Here is a 12916-nt window from a genome sequence, read left to right on the forward strand (position 1 = left end):
ACATCACATTCATTTCCAAATATATTCTTTTCTCTCTCCTCTTCTGAGAAGTCATTCCTTGTAATTAAGATTTAAAAGGAAAAAGAAGAAAATAAATCCATCTAAAGTAACGAACACATTGACCTTATCATGTAAGCAATATTACATACCCATAATCTCCCCTTCTGCAGTGAATCCAGTGAGTTCATTTTCTTAATTCTTTTCCAAGACCAAATTTAGTAATTATAATTATCAGGCATTCTGTTTCATTTTGAGGTTGTTGTGAACTCAAGGCTGTGGAAGAACCAGCTCAAATGGTCTCACGAGAGTCAATTGTTAACTTTTCTTTGTGAGCACTTACACTTTGGAAATCAGCAAATACTACAAATCAGGAATTGATTTATTGATTTGTTGACTATCTAGAATTAAGAAAGCAATGAAGAAAATGTGAATAATACAGATAAAACCTAATGAATACACTTTTCCCCTCAGAGAGTCAGTTGTTAAGCATTTAGCAGCACATTTCTACTTGTTATCACTTTTCTAGCTCTGCTTATTTCACTTGGCATCAGTTCATGTAATTTTCCTCATGTTTCCATGCATTGTTTCTATTTACCATTTTTTTTACAATTCGGGAATATCCTATTGTTACACTCATATAGCACAACTTGTTTTTGCCACTTGTCCAATTCATGGGCATCTATTTCTTTTCCCTCCCATTTCTTTGCTACTAAAAAGTTCTACTATGAACATTTTGGTGAATATTTCTTTCTGTTTTTAACCACCACGGGGTATATGCTTAGCAGTGGGACCTCTGAGCAAAAGGCATGGTTCTTTCATCAATTAAAAAACAACAACATAATTCATTGTTTCTCCCCTCCTCTGAATGCTGGGACAATTCCTCAGCCATGTAGTAGAGTATCTGTTGTATTACAGCCCCTTCAACATTGATGACTTCAATTTTTTGTTATATTTGGCAATTTCCTTGGTGGGAGATGGAACCTCAGAGTTGTTTTGATTTGTATTTTCCTAGTTATTGGCAATTCTGAGCATTATTTTTAGTTGCGAATAATTTTCATTTTTGTAGAGAATTGCTTGTTCATATCCATTGGGAAATGGTTTAGGGACTTCTATATGTTACTGTTACTTTTCTATACATCTTTGATATCAGGCCTGGATTAGAGATATTTGATGCAACTATTTCCCCTCATTTGATGGTTTCCCTTGTCTGACAATGTAATTTCATATTTTTAATTTCTCATACTTTTAATTTACCACCTCTCTGATGAGATATCACTACTCCTGTTGAGCCATGATAAGTCATTGCTTTGATAAAATTCTTGAAGTCTTTCATTGTCCTTTGAAGGTCTATTTAGACTCTTAGATCAGTAATCACTAATGGTGTGATAAATGAGAAAAGCACTCAGCAAAAGCTCCTGATCTGAAATTGAGACCAGATTTGCATCTCAGCTCTACCTTGGGTATTATAACACTTATTTGGGAGGTAGCATGGAGTGGTAGAGAGCTGATCTCAAAATGAAGATCTGGAGCCAGTTCTCAGTGCGCTTCCCTGTACCTCTGAGGGGGAGATTTCTGCTTCTTTTCATGAAATTAGACTCAGAGTTGTCTCAGAGTCTCAGAGTTGGTAGGGAGCTCCAGCCCAAATCTGAACTAGAATTTTCCCTTTTATCTGTCTGAAAAATGGTTCTCCAATCCAACCTTAACTGGGCTCTTCCAGTGGCTGAGATTGGTGCACTACTTGGATTCACAGAGTGTTCACTTTGGTCATTTCTGTCATATCTCATATTTACATTAAAAATGGAGGCCAAGGGAAGGAAGGTGCTTGGACTTGAAACCAGGAAGAAATGAGTTCAGATCTCGACTCAGACATTTATTTAACTATGTGACCCTGGGTAAATCACTTGATTTTTTTCTCAGTCTTGGTTTCTTAATCTGTAAAATGGGACGTAATCTGTAAAATGCTGTTTCCAAATCTGTAAAAATGCCAATAGCATTTACCTCCTAGGATGGTTGTTAGGATCTCATGAGATAGTTAGGATCACATAGGCAATGTGCTTTATGTATCTTAGAGCGTTACATGAATATTACCTCAAGTAAAATAATAGAAATAGCAATAAAAATCATCATCACCACCACCACCATCATCAACAACAATAAACCATCGCAAATGAAATAAACAAAACTTGCTTGATCACCAGCAAACTTCTCTATGGATTTAAATTATTCTTATCCCATAGATTTGATCTTTCTTACAAGGATTGTTCAGAACATCTTTGAAAATAAGGATCTCTCAGACTTCTCTTTTGAGTAGAGTAGCAGAGTAGAAAGAGCACGGAACTTGGAGTTAGAGGAACTGTGTTCAAATCCCATTTCTCCTACTACTAACCTTGGGCAAGTCATTCATTCTCTGGAGATCAATTTTCTCCTTTGTAAAATGAATAAAAGTTAAATTTGATGGTTTAAGGTTCTATTCAAACATTTTGCACTGAAGGGGCAAGTGGGAGTGAGTGACAGAATGGAAACTATTCAAGTTTTAGTTTGATATTTTTTCACTCTAATTCATTTTCCTTTAAGAATGAAAGTGGGTAGTAATTTGGGGAAAATGGTAAGCTGAAAAGGGGGGAAGGGAGGAGGAAAATGACACATTGCAATTGAATTGCATGGGAAGGTCCCCCAATCCATGGATTATTGGTATGGGGAATCCTAAAAGCCTCAAAGTGAGTAGGAGTATTCTATGTCAGAAGTATTTAGGGAGGATGGGCATGATGATGCGCACCGGTAATCTCTTCTGTGGGAGGTGGCTGAGAGTAACAGACTACTTTAACTTGAGATTTCTTAGCAGCAGTGGGGTTGGTTACAACCGCTGGGAGGTCTACATTAAATCTGACACCACTGTAAGCCACTAGGTTTGCTAAGGAGGGGTGGATTGTCCCTGGTCCAAAAAAAAAAATTGAACAATCATAGCTCTTGTGCATATCATTATTGGAATCATGCTGACCAGTTTCGGGATCAGCTCAGGAATGGCTATTGAACTTCTGACTCAGGCAAGATAGAAAGACCCAGCCTCCAACAAACAAACAAATAAATAATAAAATAAACCCACATATACAACACAACACAACACAACACAACACAACACACACACGAAGTGACCTGTGATGGATTGCTATCTCAATAGGGCAGAGGTGGCCTGAGTTTCAATTTGTCATGCCAATGAAAGCTAACACATTATTTATATAGTTACCAAGCCAAGCACTCCTCGTCTTTCCAAGAGCCTAGTGGAAGAGGGCATATTCTGTAAGCATGCCAGATACACTGTTTTGTTATTCTCTATTTTCCTTTCAGCTACAGAAGGGCATGGGAAATTCAGTTTCAAAATTTCATATTAACAGGAATTCATTTGGAAAGTTAGATGCTTGACTAACAAACAAGACTTTTTCAAGTTTGTTTCTAATACAAACCCCAAACGCTCAAAATGAATTCCTTGGAGTTGATAATTTGGAATTATTTTTTGACTCTAAGAGTATGTTATTAAATCTTGAAATGACAGCAAAGCACTTTACACACATGAACCAATTTGACGCTCATAATCACCCTATAATATATTATCATCCTCATTTTATTGATTAGAAAACTGAGTCTTGGGGAAGCTATGGGAATTGCCTAGAGGTCCTAAACTCTGGAAGTAGGATTCAAATCCAGGGATTCTTCTCTCCTAGTTCAGTACTCTCTATCCAACAAAGCCTACGGTCTTTCATTAGGATGGGGAGAATTTGGAGGGTGACATTCTTTGGCCTTTCACTTGTTAGAGTAGACCAGGGCCTGAATACACCTGAAAACACCTTTCACAAAGATTTCTTTGATCCATTGTTATAGATCGATTGTTGCAGATTTCTTATCAGCCTTGAAATGGGGAATTTAAAGAAAAAGAAATACTCCAGAGCTTTAAAATAGGCTTTGAAAAGAGTTAAGTAGTTTTAAGATGCTCCAGGAAAGGAAGTGGGCAATATAACCCAGCAATCTCTGTGACAGGCGGTCCTTGGAATCAGCCTCAGTGAATCATAAGCAGGCACTCCCAGTTCCCTGTAATTAAACATTCAATTTTATTTATTCCAGACCGATTTGCTTCAAGTAAATTCCTATTCCTCTGTGCTACTTCCCCCCCCCCCCCCTTTCTCCCCCAAGGGACAGAAGGGGTCATATCAAATTAAATCAAGTCAATGAACCTTTATTAAATGCCTACTATGTGCCAAGCACTGTGTATTTTAACTCAATTTCTAGTCCTTCTAAATTGCAAAAGGTTGTGCAAGAAACCTGAATGTTTTCTGAGGAGCAAATCATTGAGAGCTTATGCAATTCATCTTAATTACATTTTCACGTGTGCCTGTCAAACTTGTCCAAGAAGACCCCAGGCACATAGATTTAGAACTGAGAGGTACATGAGAGGTCACCTAACCCAAAGCCTTCATTTAAAGATGAGGAAACTGAGAAATGTGGAGATTAAGTGATTTTCCCAGTCACACAAGTAGCAAATGGTAGAAATGAAGCTGCTCCCTATTCCCCATTTTGCGTAATAAAACTCCTGTATGGAACTTGTCACCATTTTTATGTTATTTGCGCCAGCACAGGAATATTCATGTGGATCATCAGTTTCTAACTTGAGGGGACTTTGGATGCCTTTGAGTCCAACACTTTCATTTTACAGATGAGTAAACTGAGACCTGGGGACATTAAATGACTTTCTCAAAATTATGACTAGCAAATGGCTTAGGTAGAACCTGAATTTAGGTCTTTCTGATGCCATATCCAATGCTCTATACATCATAGTACTTTATCTGTCAGATTCTATAGGTTAGAAGAGGTTATGTCACACAGTGGATGTGGTCCTAGACTTGCTGTCAGGTAGATCTGAGTTCAAATTCTGACTCAGACACTTACTAGCTGTGTGACTCTGGGCAAATTACAACTTCTCTGGCCTCAGTTTCCTCCTCTGTCAAATGAAGGATTGAAGTTAGTGACTTCTAAGTTTTCTTTCAATAGTAAATCTATGATCTTAGAATCCTAGGGTTATGCAATAATGTAATTCCACTTTTGTACTGTAAATGAAATCATTTCCTTTTATATTTTTACATAAATATTCATTTTTATTGCAAACTTAAACATCAACACAACATTCCATCGTCTCCCATTTCCATGTCTGCATTGGCTGTACCCCTTTCTTGGTATGCCCTCCTTAACCTCCAGCTCTTGTAACCTTTCAGTCAAGATTTAACATAAGCAACAGCTCTGACTTGAGGCACTCCCATCATTGCTCCTCCATCGTCCTCCTCTTTGTCCTGGAAAAGTTATTTTTCTAAGGTCACAGATAGTAGAAGAACTGTAATTTATTGTTTAACTCCAAATTTAGTCCTCTTCTACTACACCATCGTTTTCTTAATCTTATATATTTTGAAACAATAAAAATTTACTTTTAGAATTTGAATTAGATTTTCTAATAGTGAATTGAAACAATGGTATATAAACAGACAGCCTCAGAATTAGGAAGAAATAGTTTCTACTTACAATACTCACTGCATGGCCCTAGGCAAGTCATTTACCTTGGGCTCACTGCGCTGTCATTGCTCCATCTTCCTCCTCTTCACATGTCTCTGTGGCGATATCTTTTCTGCTTCTTCCATGTAATTTTTTTTGGTGATGTCTTGCAGCCTTTTCATGCCCATTACATGCATTTTTGTACTGCCTTTTAGCATTCCCTGTTTTAAAACCTATTCATTTTGAAGTACCAATGTCTCCCGTAGCTGTTGAGGAATCACAGAGAAAGCAGATGTTTGTTCCATTATATTTCAAATATAGATTTTTTCCTGTATTGGAAAAATAGTAGAGGTATTGGACCTTGAATTTCTCATTTTGTAGCCACTGAAGTCTTGTGTAGCCAGCAAAATCCCTGGGTTTCTCTAAGTACTTTATGGAGTCAGTATAACTTTGTCCAAATCCATTGGTGCCCAAGATGACTGCTGATACAAAGTTGGCATCCTACTTAACCTTCTGCTTCAAGGCATTCTGCAGTAAGCTATGTCCTGTTGACTTTTCTTCCCCATGACACTGGATAGAGTTAGCTCCTCTTTGCCCCTTCCCCAAATGTCACTGAAATATTTCTCATCATTCTTCTGTTTTGTTTTTCCTCTTTAAATATCATTGCTGGGCATCAGCATAATTCAACACACCCTCAGTTTGAACTCAGTCCAATCCAATGGCAATTTAGTGGAGCAGTGGATAGAATGGTGGGTCTAGAGTTTAAACCTTCAGACATTTACTATCTGCATAGTTCTGAGCAAGTGACTTACCCTCTCTCTGCCTCAGTTTTTTTTAACTGTAAAATGGGGATAATCATAGAGCCTACATCCAAGGATTATTGATGACCAAATGAGATAATACTTGTAAAGCACTGAATACAATGCCTGGTACATTGTAGGAATGCTTGTTTCCTGTCTTTCTTCAGGGAACACTTATGTGCCTGGCACTGTGCTAGGTACTAGAGAGATGACAATGAAATAGCCCTAGCCCTGAGGAGTTTACCTTTTATCAAGGTTGGGGAGATGGTGGGTGTCGGGAAGGGACAGCATATATACAAATAAGTTAAATAAACAATCATTTCAAAATTTCAGAGTGGAGAGAGGAAGAGCACCTCCATCTGGGCTGTGGGAGGCATGATTGTCCCAGCAATAGTCCTATTCCATGTACATTTATGTGACTTAGTTTATCTTCTGGCTACCATGACCTGGTGACAATTCTTTATTCTTCTAGAATTCTTGTGCCTGTAATACCTAGTATTCTTGCATGTATATGTTCCATTCTTATACATATGATGCCTATAGTGTCTTTGTCCCTACTAATCTTTTTCCTGTCTCTGATGAATCCTGTCTGTTGACCTCAAAGAACAACGACCCTTATTCCTGTTCCTGTATTCTGATATCCTGCGCTGACATGCTAATAACAGCATATTCTTGAAAGAAAGCTGACAAGGTTACTGCAAATACCAGTATGCAAAAGATCTTTCCCATATATCTTCCTTGGATTTGAGCCCAATTCTGCCCAGGGTCTTTTCATCCCAAACTTTAACCTATTTATCTCTTTGGGTGACAAAATGGATCATGTTGACTGAGTCGGTAAGGAGTAAAAGCACTTAAGATGAAGAGATACTTATGGTGTAGGTTAGAGATCCCTTTTCACTGTTTGCCAGGAATAAACTTTTCTAAGATATCCTTATGACTCTATCATCTTTCTTTCGGAAGTTTAGTTTTGGGAGGATGTAATATAATTTCCAAAAAAGGGACAATATTTTTAATGTCTCAGATGAGAATGAGATTTTTACCCAGGCAGGGATTCTGTTCTTTCATAATTTTCTAAGCAGTTCACTAGAGGCTGTTACCAGTCATTAGATCATCGTGAGAAACACTAATTATTAGAACTCCTTGGAAATTGACCAGGGTTAGTTAGCTCAACCAGAAATTATATTTGGCATAGTTCTACAATTTCTCCTGGGGTAGGTGGAGAATTTTTGGATCCATCTCTGCTGGATTTCCCAGTTTACCATCTTATACTTACAGATAAAGGGGAGAGGGGAAATAAAAAGGAATAAAAGTGAAATAAAACCTAGTTCCATTTTCCTCTTGAAATTTCCTCCTCCTTTTGACTAACAAGAAGAAACTGAAACTGAAAATCAGAAAAAGGAAAGGATATACCATTAGAGGGCACTTTTGCAATCCTAGAGAAGAAAACTCTACACTTTGCTTTGCATTTGTTCTTAAGAAGAAATGCTTTTAGGTGGTTATTTGAAGTGTTTGGTACTTACATTTAGTATTTGAAGTGTCCAGTACCTATTTAATGTGACTGACAGCAGGAAAACATTTTCATTTTGTAGGAAAAAAATATTTAATTTAATATATGGATCTTCTTCCAAAGAAAATCAAAGTAAGGTTTTATTTTGAATAAAAGATACATTGGCAAATAATATTTGAGGAGAAGTGTTTATAGTTTCACAGATATGTTTTGTAAAAATAACAAATTAACCTTTCACCTAATTAATGAACTAATTGTCCAGTGCTGTAGAAGGGAGAACACAATACATTTTCTAAATAATATATCAATTTCAAAAGGTCAACTTTTTATACTTTTATTGAAATTTGACATCATGAAATGCCTATTAGAATGGACACTAGAAAGAGAGGAAGAAAATAATTATTAAAATGTAATTTATTTATTTTCAGCTTTCAGCATTCACTTCCACAAGATTTTGAATTCCAATTTTTTTCTCCCCATCTCTCCCCTCACCCACCTCAAAAATAATTATACTTTAGAGCCCACCAATGTAGAAAACACTTTCAAATAGCATTATGTGTGTAAAATGTTAAATTATTAAGGCAAAGATCAAAATCAACCATCAGATCGATTAGGAGAAAGATTTCTTTTCTGTGAGGGTGGGAGAGGAGATGGAAAAGGAGAAAGAATTTTCATTGGAAAAGTAAAAATCAATTAAAATAATTATAATAGAACTCAGATCTTTCAGTTTTTATTTTAAAAATCAAATTTTGTTTAAAAAAGCCAAATTGACCCAACCAGTCAATTAAATGCACTCCTGCATTTAACTCAGTACAAAAGTTCCTACAATGAAAATATTAGCTTCTTTTATTTGGAATAAGAATATACAGCAATTTCTTTAAGAAAATATTCCCCTTTTGGATTACTGAAGAACTGTTAATCAAAGGAGTATTCCACGAGGAGTCAGGAAAAACTGGGTTAAAATCCTTCCTGAGACTCTTCCTAGCAGTATGACCTTGAACAAGTCACTTAACCAGTATCTGCCTCAGTTTCTCATCTTTAAAATTGGTGAAGGTAAACAAATGTTTTCTAAAGACCCTTCCAGCTCTACATCCATGATCCTGTGAGAACTCATTGTGATTAAAGTCAGATTTTATCAATAACTTGGATAAAATCAGAGAAGACACATTAAATTAGCGGAAGACACAAAGCAAGGAAATACACACAATGCATTGTACAGCTGAGATAGGGGCTCAGAAATTATCTCAAAATGCCTAAATGTCGGATGGTAGACTCATGTCCTCCTCGGTGGTTCTGTGGACATGATTCTGAACCCCACAGGTGGCTGTGTTGACAAGGGTATGAGATCAGTGAACTTTGGGGACCATGTGTGTATACATCACCGATGGACGGGAAATTCTGGGGCTCTGTCCATATTCTGGGATTTCAGGGACTGAATTCAACAGGTGTCCCATCTCAGAACTTTGGAGCTGTCATTCTCTGCTTCGAGGTTCATTCTGTTTCTGTCCTTCACACTTCTTCTTTCTCTCTAGGGAAGTTAGGTGGCATGATGGATAGAGCACTCGGTCTGGACTCAGGAAGAGTCCTCTTTCCAAATTCAAATCTGGCCTCAGACACTTCCTTACTACGTGACCTTGGGCAAGTTGCTTCACCGTTGCCTCAATTTCTTTATCTACAAACGAGCTGGAGAAGGAAATGGCAAACCACTCCGCTATGTTTGCCCAGAAAACCCCAAGTCTGGTCGTAGAAAGTAGGATGCGACAGAAACGGCTGAACAATATTTGCTCCCTCTTTGCAGGATGGTGCTGCTTCCCTGGGGTGTGCTCTGGCTGCTGCTACCCCTTGCTTCCTGGGCACAGAAATTACCTACTCGCGATGAAGAGCTGTTCCAGATGCAGATCCAGGACAAAGCGCAGTTTCACGATTCGTCCATGCTACCCGACGGAGCTGAGATCAGCAGCTATCTCTTTAGAGATACATCGAAAAGGTATTGCCCCATGCGGCTCTCTGCCCTTGTATCTTCAGAAAGCACCCATAGAAAATTGCATTTGAGATTTGATCCAATAAGAATAACTACCATTTGTGCTTTAAAGTTTGAAAAATCCCTTTCCATGTTGCTTCCTTTGATCCTCACAACAACCCTGGGAGGGATTTGAATCCTCATTTTACAGATGAGGAAACTGAGGCAGAGGTCAAGTGATGCCCAGAGTCACACAGCTAGTAAGTGTTGAAGACAGGATTTGAACTCTGGTCTTCCTGACCCTAGAACCATCGTTTTATCAACTGTGCTGCCTACTTGCCTTAGGTTTGATGGACTTGGACTGCTTTGCTTTCTTTATATATCATCAGAGCCTGGAACACAGTAAGCACTTAATAAAAAATGTTTACTCTGCCATTTACCTGTTTCTCATTCTATCTTTTCTACCTACACTTGCATCATCTATGTATTTATTACTTATCTATCCATCCAAGCACCCACCTATTCATCTATCTAGCTATCATTTCAAGATATAACTCAGATCTATAATTTACAGCTATCTATACCTATAATTTGTCATCTAATTTACTTGTTGACTGACTGATGGAGGCAGAGTGGCTGCTTGGTGGAGAGGGCACTGGACTTGGAATCAGGAAGATCAGAGTTCAAATCCAGCCTCAGACACTTGCCGGCTACATGACCACAGGCAAATTATTTCTTCCTCAGCCTCAATTTTTTCATCTATAAAGTGGGAATAACAATAAGACTTACCTCCTAGGGTTGTTTTGAGGCTCAAATGAGATACTGGTAATACTACTTTGCACATGTTAAACATATGTAATGTTAGCTGTTATTATCATTTATATATGATGCTCTTTTATTAAAAAAAAGAAAAATAGTTCTTAGGAGCTCTTTAAGGACATGAGATGATATGTTTAAATTTATGCAGTGGTATGAGCTTGGAAACCAAGTTGTGAAAAGCCCAAGAGTTCTTTACCTCACAGGTAGAATTAATGGAGTTATGCTACAGGGTCCCACTGGGAAAAATCAGCTAAGAGAACTGTTTCCTCATTCCTCATTCTATTTCTTTCTTTTCTTTTTTTTTTTTTAACGAGACTAGTCAAGTACTCCTTAGTTTTGCCATCTGTGAACTGGGCGTAAGAATCTGAGACTCAGCATAATTTTTAAGCTTTGGTTGTTTTCAATTAATATGCATGTTTTCTCTCTCTTCAACCCTTCCCCAATCACAAAAGAAGAAAAAATCAAACCCATTGTAACAAATATGCATAATCATAACCTAATTTACAGAATTTAATTTTCTCTGCTATAAGGAGAACTGTTTTATATTTTAAAGAGTATCATTGTTATCAGCTCTGATATATCACTCTGGTGTTTCATAATAGCAAACAAGCTAGGAGCATAGATGAAGAGGGGGAAGAAACTTGGAGTTCACTGAATGGATTATTTTGCAAGGGTGGAGACTGAGGTACAGAGAAGTTAAGCAACTTGCTCAAAGTCACACAGTTTGTATCTGAGGTGAAATCTGAACCTAGGCCTTCTTACCTACAAATTCAACACTACATATTACGCCATACTGCCATAACTCAGATGCTGACTGCCTGTGTGACATTGAACAAAAGTCACATCACCTCTGTGGGATTATGTTCTTCATCTCTAAAATAAAGAGATTGAATTACATAACCTTTAAGGTCCCTTCCAGCTCTCAACATCTATGATTTAGGTTGGAGAGGGGTTGCTATCTGCATCAGGGGAGAGAGTTTCCACACTGAGAAAATCACTCATTTAAAAAATATTAAAAGCAAAAAAATATGGTTAACATAAATTAAATTGATTTTTGTTTTGGGTTGTTTTTGCCTATTATCTTTTGCCAAAAGCAAAAAGTCATTTGAGAACTACATTGTTAGAATAACACTATTTTCCAGTTGGGCAGAGAATGTGGACCAACCACTGATTTATCTTTTACTTTCATTCCATGACAGAGTCTTATAATGTATGTTGCTATTAGTAGGGATGGTTTCATTCTTTCTATCTGTATACAGTGCCTGTCAAATAGTAGGTATTTAATAAATGCTTATTAATTTATTTCTCTCCCCTGCCCCCAGGTATTTCTTTGTGGTTGAAGAAGACAACACTCCTCTATCTGTGACAGTAACACCATGTGATGCCCCATTGGAATGGAAGCTGAGTCTGCAAGAGTTGCCTGAGGAAGCCAGTGGAGAAAGCTCAGGTGAGGAAGAAGAGACACTCTGCTTCTCTTCCTCCCCTGGATGGACCTTGAGCCACCAGTGTCTTATTAAGGGGAAGACAGAGCTCTTGACTCCCTGACAAAATGGCAGGGACCAGTGGATTTGGAAAATTCTGGTCAGCACTCCAAGGGGAAGGAAAGACCTTTTGCTTTCTCTTTTTCAAAAGAAAAAAATATATGTATGCAAGAATATGTGTACATATACGCATATTAATATGCACATATGTGAGCATGTATATACATATGTGCCAGGGAGTGGCTTGATCGCCTTATGGTGGAGCCCTCTCAAACCAATATGGATTTAAATCCTTTCCAGCGGCAGACAAAGTGCTGCCCATCTCTTGTGGTATTGGAACAGCCTTGGCCTCACAGACCTTGGCTTCTGCGTTTCAGGCTCCTGTCCCTGCCTGGGCTTCGGCTATTCCTTTGGTTTCTATTTTGCGGGCCTCTTCTACTTCACTGGCATGTCTATATTGTTCCTCTTCTTCTAGGTCACTCATATTTCTGTGAGAATTTACAACTCCCTGCAGCTATGGGAAGAATTTATTTTGTTTTCCTAAGTTCTTCCAGCACACAGATATTCCATTATATTTGTGCACCACGTTTTATTTAGACATTTTCCAATCTAGGAACAGCTATCTTGTTTATAATTCTTCACTGGCACAAAAAGCGCTGCTATGAATATTTTTGTATATTTGTTATTCAGTCATGTCCAACTCTTTGTGACCCCATTTGGGCTTTTCTTGGCCAAGTTACCAGAAGAGTTTGTCATTTTCTTCTCTAGCTCATTTTACAGATGAGGAAACTGAGGCAAACAGGGTGAAGTGACTTGC

The 12916-nt window shown here is 37.8% G+C and overlaps 1 protein-coding gene across 1 annotated transcript in view; it reads left to right on the top strand.

Moving 5' to 3' along the window:
* The window catches only part of NDNF (neuron derived neurotrophic factor), a 40893-nt gene that overhangs the window by 21891 nt on the left and 6086 nt on the right, over positions 1-12916 (top strand). The window contains exons 2-3 of the mRNA XM_072625266.1: positions 9638-9826; positions 11941-12065. Of these exons, the coding sequence (XP_072481367.1) occupies positions 9639-9826; positions 11941-12065 (313 nt within the window). The 5' untranslated portion in view covers position 9638. The remainder of the gene's footprint in view (positions 1-9637; positions 9827-11940; positions 12066-12916) is intronic.

Source organism: Notamacropus eugenii, chromosome 7 (genome assembly GCF_028372415.1).
Source record: "Notamacropus eugenii isolate mMacEug1 chromosome 7, mMacEug1.pri_v2, whole genome shotgun sequence".
Taxonomy (NCBI): Eukaryota; Metazoa; Chordata; class Mammalia; order Diprotodontia; family Macropodidae; genus Notamacropus; species Notamacropus eugenii.